Consider the following 24,512-nt stretch of genomic DNA (forward strand, 5'->3'; position numbering starts at 1 on the left):
GTCAACTCTACTGTCGTCCTACTATCGTTGGCAAATATAGGATAAAATTGAAGTTAGGGAGAACGACAACTGTCGGCCTGCCGTCGTGTAGTCGTGCAGCTRTCAAAATAGGTCCGTCCATAAGAACGTGTGTATTTTAATATTTGACAGATGTCGTTTGCAGTCTGTCGCGAGCATTGTATTCCACAGATTACTATGAAGATACGCATATTTCACGCCAGTTCGCATCTTGTATTTTATTATTCTGTTCGCTTTGGTTGTGTATAATACACGATTACGTTCTAGAAACATCAATGCCGATTTTTATGATTCGCTTAATATCAGTCAATCAATTGGTAAATGACATTCAAAATGAAAATAATGATGTTGTGCATGAAGAAGTGGATTCATTCGAAAGCAATGATGATGACAGAGATAGAGATGTCGATTATGTGCCATTTGAACATGCATCGGATATTGAAAATGAAATCAAAATCGAGCCAAATGAAATATTAGGTAGCGACAAAGAGGAAGTAATGGATGGTGTAGAAGAAGAAGAGCGTGAAACTCCAGCTGCTACTGAAACTTCTTACTACGGTAAAGATGGGCCAGAATTAAAAAAAGAGCCTAATGAAGCAATTCGTACTCGTGCACTCAATAATATGCGCTTTAAGCCTGGAAGAAACAAAACTCTATTCCCATTGAGGTATTCAAACAGTTTTTTACTACCAATATTTCATTCCGTTATAAGAAGAGGCCAATTTGTAAATGGAATTCAGAAAATCTAACCTTAAAACCTAAAGTTTGGGTGGTTTTCACTAGCACCGAACTTGATGCATTTTTTGGCATTCTTATTGTTTCTGGTGTAACGCACAGTAATATGCAGTTTGTCACTTTTGTGGCAAATAGATGCTCTTCCCATCTTTCAAGCGACAATGCGACTCAAACGATTCAAGTTATTGACGCGATATATCCGTTTTGATGATGGCCGCATACGTTTATTCCGACTACAATCTGATAAGACTGCCGCAATTCGCGATATATGGAATTTTTTAATGAAAACCTCGACTGAAACTATGAGCCGCATGAAAATGTAACGATTGATGAGCAATTTTTTCCGTATCGTGGCAAGACAAAGTTACGCAATTCATACCATCAAAACCAACCAAATACGGTATGAGAATCTGGTGGGCACGTGACTCACAAACAAAAGACCCATTGCAAGGTATATTGTACAATGGAAAAAAGGATATCGGAGAGCGTGAAGTGAACCAAGGAGAAAATGTATTGCTCAAACTTGTGAAACGGTACGAAGACACCGGCAGAACAATAGTAGGTGATAACTTTTTCACAACACTGACAGGAGCCAAACGATTGGCTACCATTGAACTTGCTTCCGTCGGTACTATTCGCGCCAATAAGAAGTGTTTACCCGAAGAATTGAAAAAAATCCGCCTCGTCCGTTGCTTTCTATTCTTTTCGGGTTTCACGATAATCTCGTTTCGATTTGTAGCTATGTTCCGAAAAAGAACAAGGCAGTCAATTTGATTTCAACCCTACACTACACAAAGGATTGTGAAGGTGAAGCCAATAAACCGGAAGCAATTTTATTTTATAATTCAACAAAGGCCGGCGTTGACTTCATGGTTCAGATGGTTACCCATTACACTACAAAACGGCCAACGAAACGATGGACATTTGCCTTTTTTGCAACTTGTTGGATGTGATGGGATTGGCTGCTTTCGTAGTTTGCAAAGAAATCGACCATTTAGATAAAAAAGCTCAAAAATTATTCATATGCTCTACATTTCTTATATACATATATTCTACATTTATGAGCGTAAATACAACACGTATTTCCATAAAAATGTATATAAACACAAGCCTAGGTCTACGGCCTAGCCAAGCACCATTAGTCTCGACTAAGTGTATCAGATCGTTGGTCTCGACCAGGGTTAAAAAAGCTCATTCCTAACTTACTCCACCTGACTGAAAGCGTACACAGCTAGTTTTTTCGACATTTCCCAAATTGGTAAACTATATCAAAAACGTAAAGCCAAACACACTCACACATACATATAGGTACACGCAAAAAGTATGCTCACGAATAAATGTGCTACGAAGTTAAGCGTCAGTCAGCCGCTGTGCGTGTATATTCATATATAGTACATATGTATGTACATATATACCTTCTTATGCATGCATGTCAGTAAACAATGTAAGTAACTGTATAAATATATACGTAACCATTGGACTGCTGGTCCACCTCAAACAGTGGTCGGTGCATGCCAATTGCTGCCGCTGCGTGTCCGCAACGAATTTTTCTTCGTCTCGCGCAACAATTTTGGTTTTGAAATCAAAATTCCGTTATTCGTTATTCAGTTAGCCAGTCGCTCAGTCAAGTTGAGTGGCCGTATTAGCCGTGTTCAATATTGGTACATTGGTTATTATATATACATATGTAGGTATGCATGTATATATACCCCTAAAGCGAAACCATATATTTATACATATATATATATAGATATATATGGGTATGTAGGTATATATGTAAGTATATACGTATGTAAGTATATTTGCTTGCTGCTTCGTTTATTTAATGTGTGGAATACAATGCTCGCGACAGACTGCAAACGACATCTGTCAAATATTAAAATACACACGTTCTTATGGACGGACCCATTTTGACAGCTGTACGACTACACGACGGCAGGCCGACAGTTGTCGTTCTCGCTAACTTCAATTTTATCCTATATTTGCCAACGATAGTAGGACGACAGTAGAGTTGACAGTAGAATGGAAGATAGAAAGATGAGGTAGAGTGGTGATGCCACTAATATGTAAAATATAATATTACTCAAAGCTCTAACAAACCCGACGTTATTTTACAAATAAAAGCATAAAATAGCTCTGTTACATCGTTTATAATAACAATTTATAATTTAAAACAAATAAATTTACCTATTTACTTATATTTTGCTTAAAAATATCACTTTGAACAAAATATTAAAATTTCATTGAAGTACAAGGTATTAGTATGGCCACAACGAAATTGTGTACATGCAAAATGGACAACTGCGTTGTTTTGTGTACATGCTGGCTATTGTTATGTTGCTGCCTTCTCACAAACGTTCATGTAGTAGGATTCACAACGCCATTTTCAGTTCACTGTCGTGCTGCTGCAGTCTGTCGCGAGCATTGTGTTCCTCACATGATGAACTTTCACTATTTGGTAAATTTCGTTTTTTATTCTCTTTGATTGCACTTTAGCTAATTCAATATTTTCCTTATTACTTTTTTGTCCATTTTTTTACTTTAGAGTATCGATGTGGTAAGACAGTATGCACTTTCTATTATTTCGATAATTATAATTTTGTATCTTAGTCAGTATCTATATTACGTTTGTCTAAAGACAGATTTGACTGATACCGCATGATTTCCTAATTGATTGTAATACATCTTTATCATCGTTGCTTAACAGAGATCTGCTGTGCAGTGTAAGTAAATAGTAATTGACTGAAATATGAAAATAAATAAAACAGAAATTTTAAATTTGTAACTGAAACAATCATACAGATTAATGACTGGAAATTATTTTAAAACAAGAAAAAAAGTTAACTTCGTTTGAAGCTCTAATAATCTTCACACGTGAATTTTTGATAGCATGAAATTATACCCTTTCATGCATCTTTATTTTGTTTTTTATCGGTCAATTTGGATGACAGCTATAGTAGTTCGATTTGAACAATATGTTCGGGGGTTTTGCTGATGTCTTGGATAATAATCTACATCGAATTTTGTGAAAATAACTTCACAAGTTTTCTACTTAAAGACTTGAGTTTTATCTGTTAGTTGTATGTCAGCCATATAGTTGACGATTATCGGGGATTTCAGCTAATTGAAGTCGTGTCTAAATCGATTCATCTCATCAATCTGACCATTTATTTATATATTTCTCCTCTTAATTTATTACTTACATTGCCTATTTAAAACTATTGATAACACTTGTAAGCACTGTTTTTGACACACGAATTTTCTAATAAAGCCCAGTTTTTTTCTGACATTTTTTAAATAACTTCATTTACATATTGGATTTTATAACTGCTGCAATCGACGTTAAATCTTAACGTCGTTTTTCCTGCCTCTAAATGTGTAACGTATGTGGGACTGCTATTCGGACTTAACAGGAACCCAGACATATGAGATTTGCCAATGATAACAAATATTTTTAATGAAATCAAAGAATCATGTAAGTGAATGCTATTTTTGTTTGACTCAAACAAGAGGCAATACAACCAAGTCTTTCCAGTATCCAAATATATCTTCGGTCAACCATCATTGCACAAAAAGCTTGGCATGATAAATTTTTTGCAAAAACTATGCTTAGAGGTGGTATTGCATCTGCATATTTGAAAAAGAAGTTGCATAAACTTAGAAAGGCAAAAATTAAAGAGCTTTGGAAAACTGAATGATCAGGAAAACCTTCTTGAAATTGATTTGGGAACGTTGTTCCAAATTTTCTACAAAATCATATATCGGAAAGTAAAAAATTAAATCAACTTATAGTGTCATATAAGGCTATGAGATGGTGATATCTCCTTAAAAATTTGGTAAAATGGCAGTACAAGGCGAGCGCTTCCATCGGAACATTTCCTTAATGGAGAAGCGTAATCAAAGGAAACAGTGTTAACATTTCTTCATTTACTTATCACTGTTTAGTAGCCCTAGTACGTTTAAAATTTTATAAAAGCTTTCATGTGACAAAAAAACAAAAAATTTTTTAATTGTGTTAACCAGTGTAAAAGCGTTTCTATATAATTCTCATTCAAGTATAAATCTCATTTATTTGTTGGCAAAAAAATCTTTATTAAAAAATGTAGATGGATTTTTTATGTTCATAGAACTATCTAGTTATGGGATTTTCTATGTTTTGTTGTTTATTTAAACTCACTCGAAATGTATATTTTGTGTACCGAAATTCTCACTTAATCGATTAGATGTTGATCGTGCTGTTGGTGATGTACAATATTTTAGGAAAAAACTTCAGGCAAAGCATATTTTTTTATTTATAATTCTCTCAACTAAAATGCTATTGTATACAGTTATAAATAAGTGTTTATAACATTTATCACATGATATGAAAATTATGTTTTCAGATGTCTCAAAATTGTGGAATTAAGCGTTTTGTGGTTAAAAAATGATGGACACGACGCGCCCTAAACTTTGAGACGGAAAAGGGTTAAAATGACTCACCGAAATTTGCGCACCAAACGGTGAATATGCCACCGATGAAGCCAGTTGTTGTGACTGTTGCTGCTTGCCGTCATTGCTTATGAATAGCAGCTGCTCTTGATATGAGCCCGGTTGGGTGTAAGCACTGTTGGACAACGCATTACCGCCACCACGTGACGCTGTCAAATAAGCCGCCTGCGCTGGCTGGCGATTCGACTGGAACGCAACGGATGGCACAAAGCGCGTCTGTGTGTTGGGTGTGGCAAAATAGTAGCCCGATGTATCTGCAAATAAATGAATAGCAAACAAAGATAAAATAAGAAACAACAATATAAACAGCATAATAAATTCAAGTGAAAATGTATAAGCAAATAGAAAATTAATTAAATGCTAAACAATGGAGTAAACATATAATGATTTGCGCAAAGTAAGAAAAAGAAATGGATTACGGTTAAAAAGAGATTTGCTTTCGAACTGGAAGTAAACAAAAAACTACAAATGGATGGTGTGGTTATCTTAACTAAAATGTTATATTTGCATTGGTTTATGGAATATGTAATTTTGTGTATTGAAAGTCATTAGAAAGCATTGTCCATTGAATGCTGTAGCTTTCTGATTTATACAATATTTTTAGCTGATTTGTATAGGTTGTGTGTTGGCAGAAAATATGGAAATAATTACAGATTTCTTTTCATTAGTAATCAAATTTAATATTGCCCCAATATTAAGGTATAAACTCAAGTACATCATTTAGGGGTAAAACTGAACGAAAGGCTGAAAAGCTAAAAAAATAAAATGTTAAATAAAACCAATTGGGAATAAAACATAGAACATTCCTAGAATGCAAACAAATACATGAGTGCTCCGGATGAGAATTGCTTACGGTAAAACATTAATGAGAGTGAGAACTGCTGCGGTTAAAATTTAATATAATATAATTTCTCAAAACTTTTCAGTTTAAATATAATGACTTCATTTATAGGTGGCAACCCCTTTTTAATAACTATTTCCCACTATATTATTATATTATTTTTCTGAATTAAAAAATTTAATTTTGGTGGCAGCTCACCTGAAAATATGTTTTATTTTTCTTTAAATTTTTAATCCATATTATGATATCCATATGGTCGTATTTTCATCTTATCAATTTTTACTTTTCAAAATTTCGGGGTGATAATTTGATATATGTATAATTTTTCATTCCTACTGCACGCATTATCTATATTTTATATTATTTCGATTTCATGGCAATTTAATTCACTTTACAATTCAATGTCTTTGTCAATCACAACAATGTCAAAACCGCATCAATCTAGAGTCAAAACAAGCATTTGGCAAGCACTGCCAAAACATTTATAAATTCAAGTAGACAAAGCAAACGTCAAAAGTTATATAATAGTTGCGTCGCGTTAAGTCAGCATGTTGACATATAACCTTCACTTTGACAATAAACAGTAATTAATACATATTTTTGTGCCAAAGATACCTTTCCATGAAAATACAAAATTTAAACTTCTTCAAACAGATTTCATATTCATTCTAATAAAATATAAAATTTTTATTTGCTAAAAAAAGTATATTCCCTCGCAAACTGTTATACGGGACCCGTTGCAGACCCTAGCAATTGTCGGTCAGCACAGGTACGGCGGAAAGGAAGGAACGATTTTATCTACCTTCTTTGATTAGAGTCTTTAATCATGAAACGATTTTAAAAAACTCCTGCCAAACGAAGAAGGTGCCCCTCTATACTACAATAATATGCAATAATTGCGTGAAAAACATGTACAATTATGAGTTGAGGATTCGAACCTTCGATTACTACCACAAATTTAACGAAACGTTAGCATGCTCGACCAACGGTTCAACATTCAACAATTTGCTACTGCGTTATTTCACCCCAGCATTACCCCAGAATTCAGTGTGATGAGTTCTTTAAAAAAATTCACCATGAAATTTCTTTACGGTGTTTTTAGTCAAAATTCACTTAGTTGTGTTGTGTTTTATACTGTTGTTCTCTTTGCTAATGATGTACTCTCTTCAACCATACTCTCTTTCGCTCAGTAATGGTGAATCATAAGTAGCCATGTAAATAAAGTCTGCAAAGTGCAATTCGCACCTTGTCCAATTGTCAATAATTAAATTCTCATATGAAGCTACATAGGTCTAACAATAAATGAGCTATAGACTGATTCACTAACATATATTGGCTGCCTTACTAAGCAAGTGATTTACTTGCGGGAAATGAATACTTTACCTGACTGACTAAATAATTTACGAAGCGTGTATGAGACTCACAAGCGCAACAAATGGATTTCTATTTACATTCTTACATCAAAAAATGTTCACGCGTGATGGTAAAAGCATAAATATAATATTTATTTTTAGCCATCATAACAATGTTGTTGCTCGCACATATATAATTTTTAATTAAAATTATAATTTGCTTGCGCATTATTGCACACATTTTTCGGGGTTCGTTACAGAGGCGCTCATTTGACGCGAGTTTTTGTGCTAACTTCATTAGAAGCGGTTGTAGTGTGTAATATGAAGTGATGTGGACTTGAAGTAATAAATAAGGAATCTTCATTGAAGCCGCCGACAATTATTTGAAATATAAAGAATATAACTTTTTCTTAAATTTAGATTGAGTCGCTTAGTTAGATAAGTAGATGTAGAAATCACCTAAGAGTTAAGTAAAATATCGAAAAGTTCAGGCTTGAAATTTTCTGCAAAACTTCTTGAGCTCACTTACGATCTTTCGTCTTCTTTACAACCTGTAGTTAAGGTATAAAGTTAAGGTACTTTAAATTTACTAACACATGGTGGATCCGTGCTACATTTACGTGCTACCAACGGTGGGAAAATGATTTGTAGAAATTTCTTGCCGCTGATAGAAAGATAAAAGGCAGGGTTATCACGCTTAGCATATGAATTAGCTTCCATTAAACCTATTTATTTCTTCGACACGATGAAGGAATTGGAAAATCTGAGTGACTTATTTACTAAGCAATTAGGGAGTCAATTTTACGTAACAAGATGTTAAGTATATTATTCAGCGTACTTTGGAAACTATCCCTACTACAGCACGGATTCCATGAGTCGATAGATGGATCCAAGATCGACTATATTTCGTCGTAGTGAGCTTTGTCAGTTTCATTGCTTTACGGCTAGCCACAAACCAAGAGGAGAGTAATCGGTCTAAGCTAGTAAATCTTATGATACATATGATATATATTATGTATATGAATTTTTTAGTTTTCTTTATCTCGAATTGAAAGTGACTCTTTGTACGTAGTATTTGTAGTTTATTAACTCCAGTGCCCCGGCTTACGAGTGTATTTTTCATATTCAAAGCCTCTTCTATTATTTATTGTCACACCTTATTAGATTCTTCATGCAAAAATGATATCGTCTTCTGCCTTGCCTTCTATGGACCTGTCTTCTGCAATTGCACTGTGTCGCTGCGAACATAACTCGTTCTATCGTGTCTCATCAGCATATTGCAGCTTCATCGAAAATTGTTGTTGTTTTGTGTGTTTATTTTTTTGCTAGCATATTCACTTGCCTACCAAGCATACCACATATGTTCTGAAGATTTAACGCTCTTACTTGTTTGTCTACTTATCTGAATGCATTTTTGGTGCTTCAGCTTTTTGCGGCTCGTTTGCCTTGATGCGCGCTTGCCACAAACCGCTTTATAAAGCTCTAACATGCAAACATATGTATACTTGGTTATCTCGCCATCTTTCACTCGATTCTCGGTTGTTGGCACGGTTTTTTGAGACTCTATCGCTTGTTGTTCAGTATTCGTTTGGTTGAGAAGCCCATAGCTACTGCCGGTACACTTCTCTTCACCAATGGAATTCTGTGCAGTACTTAGTATTCATTTGTATACCCTGGTGTAAAATATGGGGTAGTTTTGTGAAACTAACGACCCTTAGTGACTACGTGAAGTACCGATCCTACAACAGCTGGCGCTACATAACCAAAACGCAGCCCAGTATTTGGGTCCTGTCTAAGCCGTAACGAATATAGTTTTTTTTATCAATCTTTAAAATTTAGGATTATGAAAAAATACCTGGATTGTAAGATTCATGTTGACAACTTACACACTTTAGAACAATCAGTTATTAACTAAAATTATATATAAAACGGCTCAAAATTCCATCGCAACCAGTCCTGAATCTGTGTTGAAAATAGAGGAAAATTAAGCGAAGTTTGTAAGTTCGTCCACTGAAGTTATTACTTATTTTTTATAGTTTTTTAATGGCAATTGTTATTTCTAAAAAAACGTACTTCATGTAAAGACAGCTCTTGGAGAAGTACAAAAATCTGTATACGGAAGCAGTAATGCTATAGTTAATAGTTTCGGCAGGAAATAAAAAAATTCAAATAAATTTCAAGAGCTTAAAGTGTCCATTTAATCATCTTTAGCTAACATAATTCTGTGAACCAAGAAATGTGGGCTATTGTAGCATTGACTTGAATAAATTTCTTTAAACTCTGTTTTGCTATATTTCATTCCGCCCATATCCTTCTTTACCCATTGTGCTTGTTTTTTTTTTTCATTTGTTTATGTCGTCAGCAAACATGAACTTTTCACTTTTTCTACATTTTTCATAATGTTTCGGTCCTCTTAGCCCAAGCCGCTCCTCTTCTGTTGCCACAAATCACTACTATACATACATATATTATATGTATATAGCATATTCGCAGTGTTTTGTTTCTTCTCTCTAGCGAGCATTTACACTCGAATGTAATAAGTGAAAATACCAGCCACCAAAAGCTATGTATACAACTATGGTTTGACAGGGCAGTGGCTGAATTGCGCTTGCAACGTGCAACTGCCGCCATTGCCGTTTTCACTCCCACCAACAACCCCAATACCAACATTATCGTCAGCTTCATCATCTCCGCCACCACCATAAGCATGGCGGCTTCGTTGGGGACGGACAAACCTGGGAGCTATTTGATATTTGAAAAGCGTTTGCGAGAAGCTAAATAACTTGACTTTGCGCCAAAATAAAAACAATAAAAATTAAAATCTTATTGTTATTGGCAGTTTCTTTCATTTATTGGCCGTATTATTGTTAAACATTGCACCAGCCGAATGTCATAAGTCATTGTATTTGTGGGGCAACGGCAACCAACAATTTGTTTTTAGTTTTGTTGTTTGAGATAAGCCTTACAATTTTTTGTCAGTTTTCTTATTAGGTGTGCTTGCAATTATAATGTTATATATTCTTAGTGGCTTAGATTTTTCCTCACGTTTACTACTTGGTATTGTTGTTTTGTTAATGGTTTATACTTTTATTTCTGTTCAACTTGGATCAATTAACGGACTAGTATTACAAATTTGATTATAATTTTTTAGAACTGTAAACATAATTTTCCTTTACTATGTGGAAAAATTTATTAAATTCAATACCTGTCACAATTTGAACAACTTTGGCGCCTTTCTCTCATTTGTGGTCAAAGTGCCGAGGGAAATTTGTCTTCTAAATCTTACTTATTTTTTAGTTTTTATAGTATTTTTTTTTTTCAGATTAATATTTTAGTTATCTATTCTCACCAAATTTAATTAAATTTTTCGAACTCTTCAGCAAAAAGGGCTCACAATGAATTCGCACTTTAACAATTATTTTAACATAATACTAAGGCTAATGATTACTTGGCCCTCCATAGATTTATAGATTAATAACGAGATATGTGAGCTAAGATTCACGTACGAAAATCCCAAAACCGACTATTTCCTATTGACGTTCTTATTCTATCCTTCATTAGGAGCTCTTTTTCTACTTACAAGATACGTTCCAAAGTAAACAGGGCTTTTAAAAGAAAAAGCAAATGCATTTTTCCGAAAAGGAAGAAGTCGCACGGTGCCATATCTGGTGAATACGAGGAATATTTAATGGTTAAAATGTGATTTTTGGTCAAATAATCGTCCTTCAAACGTTGGATTCTGAGCAATTTTGGTCGTCAGTCAATTTACGCGAAACAAACCGTGCACACACCTTTCCAATCTACATATCAAATGTCAAGATATTCTCACTGGTCGATCGATAAAGATAGCAGATTCTAACACACCAGTCGACATACAGATGGCGCCACTAGGGGCGCTAGATTCAAAAAGTCCTGTTTACTTTGGAACATACCTTGTATAATGGTAATGACCTCGACTTGAAAGGTTCGGAGGGATACCTATGGACAATGGGAGTCTGGTTTTGGGCTTCATTTCGCAATTAGTCTTTATTAGGGTATAATTTCATCAGTGTTTCGAAGTTTCGCTTCTTCCTCTACTATTTCGTAAAACATTTTTATTCTTTTTCGATACAATTTTCCAAAAATCGCATCCTCCCCGGCAGAAAAATTATATTATAATTATGATTTGGATGTATTTTGTCAGACGTCGCCTCTGACAACCTTTGATGGTATAAAAAAAATATAAATATCCAGAAAAAGCAGCTATTATCAGTTATATTACAGTTTACAGTTTAGTTTAGTAATATAAATGCTAAATTAAGAGGTTACGCTACAGCAACAGTGCTTCACAACCCAACTGTAAATATTTTGAAGCAGTTTCTATTGCTCAATTTAAGAATATTTACTATTTATAATTAAGAAGAAGAATTAATTTATACGATAATTGAAATTAATGTTTTTTTTTTTAAATTGATATACGAAGTTTATTTTCGTTATTATTTTAAAAACAATAAAATCGGCAGCTTTTGTATGAGCAAAGAATAGCTATTTTGTGTTTTACTCATTAAACGTGATAAATTAAAGACCATAAAATTAATTAGATAATATAATATAATAGACTTGTTATTACTAAAAATAAAAACAAAAAAGCAAAATTCTAGAAAATCCGGAACGATCGAAAATGACCTAAAAATATTTTAAGAAAGTATAGTGGTAAGTTCAGCGTGGCCGCAAAGTGTACCCTTACATTCAAGTAAAACCGAAAATACACTCGGTGAATAATTAAATTTCGCAACACACAATCGAGTGAGCATGTAAGTAGTATTTCAGCGAATCGTTGCTGTTGTGAATACTGCAAAAGTTGATGTAACTGTATAATATTGTTTTTATTTCTCAGCTTTTTGTTGGCTTCCTTACTATAACATTTTGCAGTTTGATTTTCTGCATTTATTTCTTGTTATTTTGAATTCTCTTGGACTTTAGTTATGTATATTGCAGTTCGTTGGAATTTGTCGCTTACATTTATGCAAATATATATGTATGCATATACTATAACGTGAGTAGCTCACTGTTTCGCTTTGTCCTCACAACTCACCTATTTTATTGTAATTACCTTTATATTGTTTATTTCCATACCATTTCTTGCTCATCGATTGCGATTGTTGTTGTTGATTTTATTTACCTCTGTGTAGGAGTGCTCGTGTAATAGCCAATTATCGATAGTCTGCTTATCATATTCCTACGCTAGAATCGCTTGAGAATTAGGTCGGACGTGTGTGGCATCGTTGAGGTGGCTTTGCTTTGTTGTTGTAACCAAAAATAGCTAACTGTTGATTTTTTGTAATGCTTCTTTCGTTGCGCAAATGCTTGGGTATTTCAAAATAACTTTTAAAGGAAAGTTTTGTGACAGTGAATTAAGTAAGAAGAAGAGTGGACTGCAATCGTGAAAAATTTATAGCGGGAAATAAATTAACCGGGAATTAAATTAGTTTTTTGTTCCACGGATGCCACTATCCAATTTGTATGTGAAATGGCTCGCTGATTTCGAAAATCGAGTAAACTTTTTTTTATGGATACGTTTTTGAGATATTTGCAATTTACCGTTATTCGATCCAAAAAAAGGTGTCTTCATTTAATCATATATATCACACTGACCAGTTGAGTAATCTTCCTCCAAATTATAGAAAATAAAAGTGAATGAAATTTCCTAAAAATAATGTCTACTCCATTTTTCCATAGGCCTTATAATTTCTGAGAAATTGATTAATCACTTCGTGTTTTTAAATTTTTTTATGAAAAAATTAAAAAAAATAAACTTTGGCAAGGAAAAAATTTTAAAACAAAAGATATTTTTTAAATTTTTTTATATTTTATATGAAGTCCTGTTTCTTTATGAAAAACTAAACTACCAACGAACAAAATCCATGGATAAATAGGAAAGTTGTACACGATCAAATAAATATAAATCTCGCAAAGTCAATGTATACGTATATACGTATGTAGTGTGTAAAGTTAGGGTCGGATATCTAGCTATGCGCTGTTTCTGTTCAGTAAAACGTCAATTTTCATGTCGTTTTTAGTTTTTATAAACTCATTTATTTATATATTAGTAATATATATTAAAACAGTGTATTATTTTTGTCTCAAGTTGATGTTCTTACATTATAGTCGAAATGATTATGTGTTTTGTTTTGTCGTTTATTTAGTTTAGTCACCCATCATACCGCCGTCCCGGAAACCTTGGTATCGATTCTCAATTAATTTCATTTGCTTGTGAAACCTTTCGCCTTGCTCGTCACTTTCGTCTCCGAGAGTTGCCGGAAAAAAACTTAAATGGGAATGCAGAAAATGAATTTTTAAAGACATATTTACGACTTCAGAAAAAAGAAAATGTAAATAAGTAAATTATAAAATTTTATATAATTCAATTAAATAAGTTTTGAATAGTCGAAGAATGATTGTTTCCTTCTTTACAAGTGGGACGTATTTGATATTATCCACACCAATTGTAAACTCAACTCTTTTCGGCCAATCTTTGTTGCAATAGTGGTCTTTACGAGCTCGGCTATCCCATTTGCAGAGAAAGCAGCAGTGTTTTGTGTAGCCACTTTGTAGACCGCATAACATTCCAACRACTTTAWGATCGGCACATATTTTCCAATCATGCTCTTCATATTTGATGAATTTTAACAATTTCTCCATTACCTCGTATGTCTCCTTCGTGTTTACTGCATGCGCGATCGGGATCGAGTGCTTTTTGTTGCCATTATGCAGTAATACGGCCTTCAAGCTTAGTTTATTGCTGTCTATGAACAATCGCCACTTCTCGGAATCATACGGTTGACCAAACTCTTTGAATAATCCTGAAATGTCTTTGCAATAACATACACTGTCTTCCTTCGTATAGTGTTTGGCAAATGGTTCGTGACGATTTCTATAATATGTCACCTTAACATGAGGTGACACGAATTGAAATTCTTGCCTACGGGAGGCATGTAGCTCAGCTTTTCCTTGGATAATTCCTAATTTGTAATCCAATCGTTTAGTTGCGCTTGTAATACAACGTTTCTCTCGTTTTCCATTAAAAATCTCTTACAACTGATTTCCCATATTCAGATGATCTTTCAGAGACTGCTGTTGACAACGAAATTGGATACGCAACTTCAGCTGAATGTGGAACTGGCAATGAAACGGTAGGTACGTTAGCATAAATCACTTTTCTTGATTTTCCAAAGTAAAATACTTTTGTCATACAAATACAACAATCTTCTGAGTGGCATGTAGGTTCTCGCCATATCATTGGTTCATTAAATTTCATGTACCGCCTGAAAAATTAAAAATTACTACTAAATAAAGCATAGTTTCATAATTTTAATACGTACTTTGTTGATCCTGATTCCCATTGAAATAATATTATTCGACACAAGGAACACAAAATATTCGGAGTCCATGGTTTATCAATATTTTTAGACTCAATACCAAAATATTTTGAATATATAGATTGGATCGAATCTCTAAACTGCCGCTGATGCCGTACAAGAGTATAATCACCGCATATGTAACAGAACATATCCGGATCGTTGGTACACTCAAATTCTCGCGCACGTTTAATCATTTTATTTTTAAAAGTAGCTCACGGTTTCTTATATTGTAATTATAAACTGGAACCGGCGAGCCTTACAGATATTATGAACTTTCAAGGGGCATTTATCCTTATATATAGCTTGAGGAAAAACCTACCTAAACAAAAAAGTTCCTTCATATTAACGAGCCGGGAAAAGACAATACTACCTCCTGTTGATTTTGGCATTAAAAAAATTAATGAATTTACCAAGATATGTGTGTGTGCATGTAGGTATGCATGTTTGAATTAAATTTAATTTAAATTTGTCTCGCCAATTGGAAAAAACGGTTTTGAGAAAATCCCGTTTAAACTTTTACTATAGCTGAGCATGGGGTGGGCTAACTACATATACACGCTTAAAGTTTGAAAAGCTTGTTCCGCTACAAATCAACTTGAAACTTATTTCTAAAACTTTACACAGTATAAACGAAAAGTCACATATTTTTTTGTAGTTCTATAGTGGACATACTCCTTTAAAACTAATTACAATTTTTTAATTTTGGTTTCACATTTCATATTAAAATTTATTGTTTCCAAAAATAAAATGTTCCAAAAAACTATAAAATTATAAATTATATAAATCTCTGGAAAATATTAATTTAATTTCACAATGTTATAAATCAATTGTTATTATGACTTATATTGACTTGATATAAATTCTAAGGCTTCTAAATTTATTTTTAATTAAATAATAGTATTATTTAAATTGTAATGTTTTTAAATTCAATATATTTAATAAAGTTTTAGAATAAAAAGCAATTTTTGTTGATAATGTGAATGTCTTTACATTTCAATTATTTTTATATGTTCCTTATGACCTTCACAAAAAATTTTATATATTATATTCTCCAAAATGCGCTAAATTTAATTTATATTTGAATTTTTTTTTGCAAATATTACAATTATAAAAAATTACTTCAAACAACTCAACTAAAAGGGATCGTCTACCTAAAACGAACACCAACTACAGTACTCAAGTTTCAAATAAATAAAATAGTAGCTACACGTTGCTGTTTATTTTTTAGAAAAATGCAATTATTGCATGAACTCTAACATAAATACGTGAACATGCAGAAATCTTAGCCAATTAGTGATTTTGGTTATGGGAAATAATTGAAAAATAGAAAACAATGCGAGTAAGTTCGTGTCTGCAGTCTCCGGTTTTTGCACAACACATCAGCCCACTGACACAAATGGACTCATACATACGCATATACACATGTATGCTAATGTCGCAATTACCCAATGTTTATCGCTGATTGCGAAGCTAATTAAACGAACTCGAAGAATAGTGAAACTATGAATGAGCTTCTTACACATATTTACATATACAGGGTGGCTGATGAATTTTGCTACATTAAGAAACTCAAATAATTTTTTTTTTCAGTGTATGGAATTAAGTTTTCTTTTATTCATGTTAAAGCTCATTCAATTTTATTAAATATAGCTTAATTAGTTTTAAAAATAATGGAATTTAAATGCCTCCCCTGCTCGTTGATGCATGTGCGGCATCTTACCAAAAAGTTGTTCATTACTGCTTGGAGAGTTAAGACAGGAATAGCCGCAATTGTTTCTCGAATGGATTGCCTTAGTTCATTCAAATTTGTTGGTTTTGCTTTGAAGACTTCCTGTTTGCAATAACCAGACAAGAAAAAGTCAGGTGCAGTAAGGTCAGGCGACCTGGGTGGCCAACGGAATGTGGAGTTTCTAGATATCAGCTTATTGGGAAATTTTCGTCGCAATTCTGTCATAACAGGTTGGGCTATGTGAGGACCTGCACCATCTTGCTGAAACCACACAGAGTTGAAAGAAATTCACATTCGGCGTAATTCTGGATAGAAAAGCTCTCTCAACATGCTCATGTCACCGTAACGGTGTGACCGTTTTCTTCGAAGAAGTAGGGCCCGACAATGCAGCGTGATGAAACTGCCCACCACAGTGTGACACGAAGTGTATGCAATTCCGTCCCATGCAGTATCTGTGGGTTGGAAGCACTCCATATTCGACAATTTTGTTTGTTTATGTTGCCGTTTAAATCGAAATGGACTCGTCAGACATGAAAAGACAGTTCAACATTTTTCCATMCTCTTCCACCATTTGAAGCATCTTCTGGCAAAATTCCAAGCGAATCGGCAAGTCTGCAGCGTTCAGTTTGTTGGCCATTTGAATTTTATATGGGAATAAGTCCAAATCTTTGTGCATAATTGACTGTAATGATTGTCTGCTTACACACATGTTTTGTGTGGCAGCAGCTACAGCAGCGATTGTTTCCTCCGTTCGAACTGAAGGGTTTCGATGGTAAGGTTGTCTGTTGCCTGTCCCATGCTCGCCAAATTGTTTACAAGTCTCATTATGGTCCATCTGCTCGGAGGATTGCCGCCAATCGTGCGCCTATACTCTCTTTGAACCGAAACTACGGACTCCAGTGCATGATAGCGGCGGACAATCCAAATTCTTGTTTCAGTGTCCCAGTTATCCATTTTTGTTAAATGTAAAAGTCAATCAGCAAAATAAAAAAAAAATTAATCAGATTCATTAAATAGAAAAAAAGTTATTTAATTTTTTTTTTGGTAGCGGCTTTTACCAGCCACCCTGTATACTATACATATGGATGTGACTATTCTCTTATTTTTGCGCATACACCTGTAAACTTATTTGAAGCGTTATTGGTTGATTAATTAAATTAATTCAATGCGCTCGAAAATGGTCTTTAGAAATGAAGAAATCAAAAGCGTTTATTACTATTGCGATCTAAATACATATATATATATGCTTGTATATATAATATGAAATATACATAACTGGCCCAATGGACCAGAAAGAAATAAGTAAGTAAAATCAATTGCGCTAAGTATGCAGATTTTGAGCTATAATATTTTCAACTATAAAAACCAGATAAATAAAAAATTCACTAATTTAATATGCTGGTTATGGAAAAAGAATAAACATATTACAAACAAAATATTACAAGTAGTTTTAAACATAAAATAAAATTTGGACTTATAAGGTTTTCGGTTTCCAACGAAATGTCTACGAGTGAATAGAAAGCGGTAAAGACTTTATATTAAAAAAAAAAATAAGTGTACGAGTTTATACATAAACCTTTAGGTATAAGATTGGAGTGAGATAAGCTTCTTATTGAAAAATAATAACTAATATTTACATAAGTCAGCTTATAAAATTTACTATATGTAATTATATTACTATTACTTCTACTTCTACTATTTCTCGTACCTTTAAATTTTACAATATATTATATTTTAATTGTAGTTAGCAATTATTCCTTCCGTTCCTGTACTTAATTAATTATCTTACTTCATTTACGATTATTAACATATCTATTTCTGGTCATTTGTCTTTTATTACCGATGACCTTCACGCGTTTTGGCTATTATAGCTATTATTATTTAGCTATTAACAGCTAAAACACTATTTCTAATCCCCGCGATGAATATTTCTACAACCCGCAGCGCTATTACTTCCTTATACCAATTATACCAACATTATAACCTACATAAATGCAAAGAACGAGCACACATTTCGCACGCTGTTTGTTAGAAATAAACATAAGTTCTTCAAAAATACTAAAAAAAAAAAACAAGTAAAGTAAGGCTAAGTTCAGGTGTGAGCTGAAAACAATACCCATTTTTAGCATCTGGACATACTATTAACAAAACAAGTAAGGAAGGGCTAAGTTCGGGTGTCACCGAACATTTTATACTCTCGCATGATAAAGTGATAATCGAGATTTCAGGCGTGGTTGTGAACCGATTTCACCCATATTTGGTACATGTCATCACGATGTTAAGAAAATATTATATACCGAATTTCATTGAAATCGGTTGAGTACTTCCTGAGATATGGTTTTTGGTCTATAAGTGGGCGACGCCACGCCCATTTTCAATTTAAAAAAAAAACCTGGATGCAGCTTCCTTCTGATATTTCTTGGAACTTAACCTTCTTATGGAGCCAAGAAATACGTGCACCAAGTTTCATCATGATATCTAAATTTTTACTCAAGTTACAGCTTGCACGGACGGACGGACAGACGGACAGACGGACGGACGGACAGACAGACATCCGGATTTCAACTCTACGTCACCCTGATCACTTTGGTATATATAACCCTATATCTGACTCTTTTAGTTTTAGGACTTAAAAACAACCGTTATGTGAACAAAACTATAATACTCTCTTTAGCAACTTTGTTGCGAGAGTATAAAAATATTCAATTACTTTCAATAAGGTATTTCATATACTGAGCAATATATAAGGCATAAGGTTAACAGAAAGTTAGAAAATCCTTTCCAAATCAGAAAGGGAACCCCTGTTATTGGAAAATTATACTCTCATTAAGATAATTCACATATAGACCGGTATGTAGTATAAAGGCATTCGGAAGTTCGAAAATATTTATTTCGGACATATGGAGACAAGAGAAAATACATACCCGATTTTTCAATTTTCGGCATAAGTCTACACAGGAAAATATGTTTGTCAAAAAAGTCTTGCGGTATTTTCGCTAGTTGGCGCTGAGAGCGCGTAGTTCTAGTTTTATTCGTCGCATCGGGTCATGCTATACCTTTTTGGAAAGCTCATTTCACGTCGTTTCATAACACGTATTTGATTGATTTTCGTTTCTTTTAAGTTGTTCGTGAATTATAGCGTCGCAAACAGGGAGCAAAATAAAGAGAAAATACGGCATATTTAAAAGTACTACTACGATGCGCCAACAAAATTTGTGCAGTTTATGGACCCGATACAGTTCCCATTTCCACCGCACAACGATGGTTTCAACGTTTTCGTTCTGGTGTAGAGGTGGTCGAAGATGCGCCACGCTCTGGAAGGCCTGTCGTCGAAAATTGCGACAAAATCACTGAATTGGTCGAAAGAGACCGGCATAGTAGCAGCCGAAGCATCGGTCAAGAGCTGGGCAAGATTTATCAAAAAAATTTTGAACAATTGAAAATTCAATATAAATACCGCAAGACTTTTTGGACAAACTAATATTTTGAATTTCACCTAAAAGGTGGAGATCACACGGTCGTTGCTCAATTTTAACACATGCTTTCATGAAGCCCTTTGGTTTGGTTTTTGAGCGCACTTTGAACAGTTTTCAACGAAACCTTTATAAGGAGAGTAGTTGATGTTGTCATCAAATTTCAAATATTTTCAGACAATGGGAGGAGGTGCCGAAAAAAGTTTGCTCTTGATTAGAGGGCTGGAATACGGTAATTTTTTCGAAATTTGTAAAACGTAAAAATATTCCAGTTTTGTATCATATAGTGCAGCTTAATTATGACACTTTATAGATTAGGATATAGTGTTTACTCAGCTAGATTACTTTTATATTGTACAAACAACCGTTAGGTGAAGAAATCTATTATACTCTGTACCGAGAGTATAAAAATATGGATGCTAAAAATAATGTTCTATAGTATGTTCGGTTTCGATTTAATATTAAATTAAAATGGCACTAAATGCTGCGAGCACTCGAGCATGCAACTTGCTCTTTATTGAAGTAAAAAGTGTATGCGAGTGTGTACAATACAATGTGTACAGGTACAATCTCTAAAAGAGTGTACAGGTGCTGGCGTATGACGTTGGTATTGATATCATTGGCCTCAACACCCGCCCCGTTAGTTCTGCTCTCTCCAAAGTGGATAAGAAAGCGAACAGATGGGTCTGGCGGCGAACGAGGGCAAGACGAACTATCTACTGTCATCAAACAATCAGTCGTCGCACTCGCGACTTTGAAGATAATTTCAATATTGTAGATAATTTTGTCTACAATTTACTTTGAAGATAATTTCAATATTGTAGATAATTTTGTCTATACTGGAACCAATATTAACAGCAACAACAATGTCAGCCTCGAAATTCAACGTAGGATACATTTTGCCAACAGGTGCTACTTTGGACTGAGTAGGAAATTTAGAGGTAAAGTCTTCTCTACGAACAAAAGCCAAAGAATATAGGTCATTCATTATTCCCGTCCTGCTATATGGTGCAGAGGCATGGACGATAACAACATCTGATGAATCGGCCTGAGGAGTTTTCGAGAGAAAAGTTCTGCGAAAGATTTATGGAGCCAAGCAGCGAAAAGGAAGAACGACTACCACGCTGTTGTAAACTTGGCTATAACCGGGTAAGTGATGTCTACGCTTATAAAAAAGAAGAAGAAAACTATTTGACTCATTCGTGTTTATTTTCGTTCTTACTATTATTATACAATTTTTTTTGTATAACAGTGCAGATAATGTCACTATACTATATTATTACTCATATCCCACAACATTGGTGTATCCCCCGCCAAACTTAAGATGCCATTTAAAATCTACTAATTTCTGCTAATTTTCATATTTCTCACTTGTGCGCAGGTAAAAGAGACGAAGTTGATTTATCTACTTACATATACGTACTACATGTACATATAATACTAAACTAAGAACGATTTGTTAGCTTCACCTTAAAACTAGCTATACGCAAAAGAAACCAACAACAAAAGCACATCTCTCCTTTGCTCTAGAGTGGTATTGTTATACTGTGAATTAGCAAGTATAAGCCACATGCAGGGTTTCATTTTCAGCAATTTCGATGTAATAGAGAAGAAGAAGAGGGAAAAATATTGAAATGTACGCTAAGTCTCCAGCTGGAGAGTACATATTTTTATTGAGATTATTAGACGTTTAATTTCACATTGACAAAAGATTCATTAAAATATGTAATTTTGGGTATGACGCGTAAGCTAGAGATTCAGAGATATAATAATTTCTTAATATTAATCAATACCATTATATTTGGTAAATATTTATTTTTAATTATTAACGTCATTATCACAGTATTGTCAAAGCAAACAACCATGAAGCAGGCAAAAAGTTATAACAGGAATTGCAAGCCTTGATACACATTATGGAGAAAGCTAAATACAATATTTTTAACCAGATTTTAAGACTCGGTTGGATGTTTTCCGAGAAATTAAATTTATTTCTTTAGCGTTTTATTTCCTTTAGAACATATGTTAGAAGCATAATTTCCGAGGAGGTTTCAGAGTTTCTCGAATACTAGTGAGGAAGTATATATATCTGAAGAAGAGTGAAATATATCGCAATATTCAAAATAAGTATCAATGAATTTTCAAACTTACCGTATAGTTCGTCGTTAAATTTCAAAAGAGATCACATTCTTATACTGACATACGATTGCATTTGTAGCATGAAAGGCAATCGTAATTGTGCATAGAAATTACATATGAATAATAGCCACATTTCCACAGCAAATTTTCCATGCTCAAATTGCTTTGAAAATGTATTAATTTATGCATTTATAAAAAGGCAAACAGAAACATTCACAAGCCCATATCCAACAAACACATTAAGTAACTAAGTAGCTAGTCGACTTTCTAAAATTCTTTAACGCCTCGTCTGGCTAACGCTACTCTGTACGATCAGTATGCATAATTACTTGGGAGTTGCGTTCACCCGCTTGGTTCGCGTGGCGATTGAAAAAATTGAGTAAGTAAGTAAATGGAATATGAAAAAGTACTTAACAGTATTGTTGCTTAAGAAAATCAAATGAAAATCATTCATAACACTACCAAAATTTTTTTGAGTAGTTTTATGTTGGAATATTGAAAAAAAATCAATAAATTTACAGGTCGGACTTAACGAAATTTTTGTCTAAAAGCACAAGCAAATGTGCATGTAAAAATAACATAATGCTTTTTATTTACTAAAATGGAAAAGCACGATTGCAAATCGAAAATATTTGTTCTTTAAGATCGACCTTTTTTGATCTTCGCTCGCATACAATGTCGGCCTTCGACTTCAGACTGTTTGTTTTGCATTGTTAATTCACTCAAGAGAAAGAATCCAAGAATAGTTTTTATTCTGATCTGCGTTCGACATTCCTGTACATGTGTTGGAAAATCAAATACTCTATCAAAACAGTCAACCGTCACGGAGTTGATCTATATCGATACATTCCGAATTCGTTCTGACAATTTAACCAAAGGTATCACGTGTCATCAACTCCGAAGATTTCAATAATTTAATAAAAGATTTCAATCTAACAAAAAATAAGGCAGAGTTGTCGGCATCGCGATTAAATAAATGCAATTTACTGAATTCTAATATTTTAATATATCATCAAAGAAAACGATATGAAAAAATGTTTTGTTTTAATAAGAAAAATGGAGTTTGCTTTTGTCAAAAATTTGGAAAATTGGTTTTCTTTTAATAAAGGGTGGTATATTTCGAGGTTACCTACATTTTTAAAGAAAAAACACAGAATCTTCAAAAGGAATGGGGTATGCTTGTTATCTTTCGAAATAGCATTCTTTGGCTTTTATTTTTTGAAGATTATTTCTTTCAAATGTTGGCCGAGGCAACGTCTCATTAACCATTCATTGAGTTCAACTTTCGATAACTCGTTCGAGAATTTTGACTGGTAATTGGCGAATGATATGCGTGATGTTTTTTCCAATTCCTGAATAGAAGCGAGATTGTTCGCGTAGACTTTAGACTCTACATATTCCTGAAATCACGGTCTTTAAATTTAGGCATCAAATAGTCTGTTATGGCGCCATTGATGGTTACGTTCTCACCGGCATAATTTTTGCAAAAAAATGGACCGATGGTTCCACCGTCCAACAAACCACACCCAAGCGTCGTTTTTTGTGGATGAAATGACAGCTCTTGAATCTTTTCAGGTTGCTCTTCGTCCCGAATGTAACAACTCTTCTTGATTACATATTTATTGAGACAGAACTGAGCCTAATCGCTGAATAAAATTCGAAAACGTCGGATCTTCTTAGACGTTATCAAAAGCCCATAAAGCGGAGAGATATCGCTTGGAAAGGTGGAGTGTCTTCAGTTCTTGCACAAGCTGTATTTTGCACCAAGTCGTTCTGCAAATCAGACCCTCCACGGTCTACGTGTACACTCGTAGCTACGGTTGCTAAGATTTGTAAACGTTGTTCAGGTATAAGTCCTAGCATTATGACATGCTACATAATACTAAACAAAATTAACATTCTAATATTTGAGATTGAGCCTTCTGTAACGTAACTTTCGTTCGATTCAAGTCCAGAAACACAGTATATACATATATTCGATACATTAAAAAACAGTGTTGCTTAAATTGTTTCCTTAGTCGATATCCTCAGCTATTGTCATTTATATCAAAACCAGTTTTCTTTCCGTACAATATTTGAATTTTCCACACCAGTCTCCGACTATCACTCAGCGTGAACAGTTCCGTTTCTAACACAGTGCGTTTGTTTTCAATTCTGTTTACCACCGCTATTCGTATTATAACACGTGCATTTGTTGTTTACTTAACTAAGCCGCGCTTAAAAAGTCAGTGACACAAATCAAAAATTTGCCAATATGCCCCCCGGGGCTTCTAACCTCGGAGATAACAGGTTCGCCCTGCTTTCTCCGAGCTCCAGACCTAAACGAAAAAAAGCAGAAAC

General features: G+C 34.0%; 1 protein-coding gene across 3 annotated transcripts in view; it reads right to left on the bottom strand.

The window, feature by feature from the left end:
• Nucleotides 1-24,512, bottom strand: part of LOC108968629 (flocculation protein FLO11) — a 128,834-nt gene that overhangs the window by 19,757 nt on the left and 84,565 nt on the right. For all 3 annotated transcript variants that reach the window (XM_018932756.1, XM_018932754.1, XM_018932755.1), the window contains one exon: nt 5,233-5,495. In XM_018932756.1, the coding sequence (XP_018788301.1) occupies nt 5,233-5,495 (263 nt within the window). The remainder of the gene's footprint in view (nt 1-5,232; nt 5,496-24,512) is intronic.

This window comes from Bactrocera latifrons, unplaced genomic scaffold, assembly GCF_001853355.1.
Source record: "Bactrocera latifrons isolate USDA-ARS-PBARC rearing strain unplaced genomic scaffold, ASM185335v1 scaffold_222, whole genome shotgun sequence".
Classification (NCBI taxonomy): domain Eukaryota; kingdom Metazoa; phylum Arthropoda; class Insecta; order Diptera; family Tephritidae; genus Bactrocera; species Bactrocera latifrons.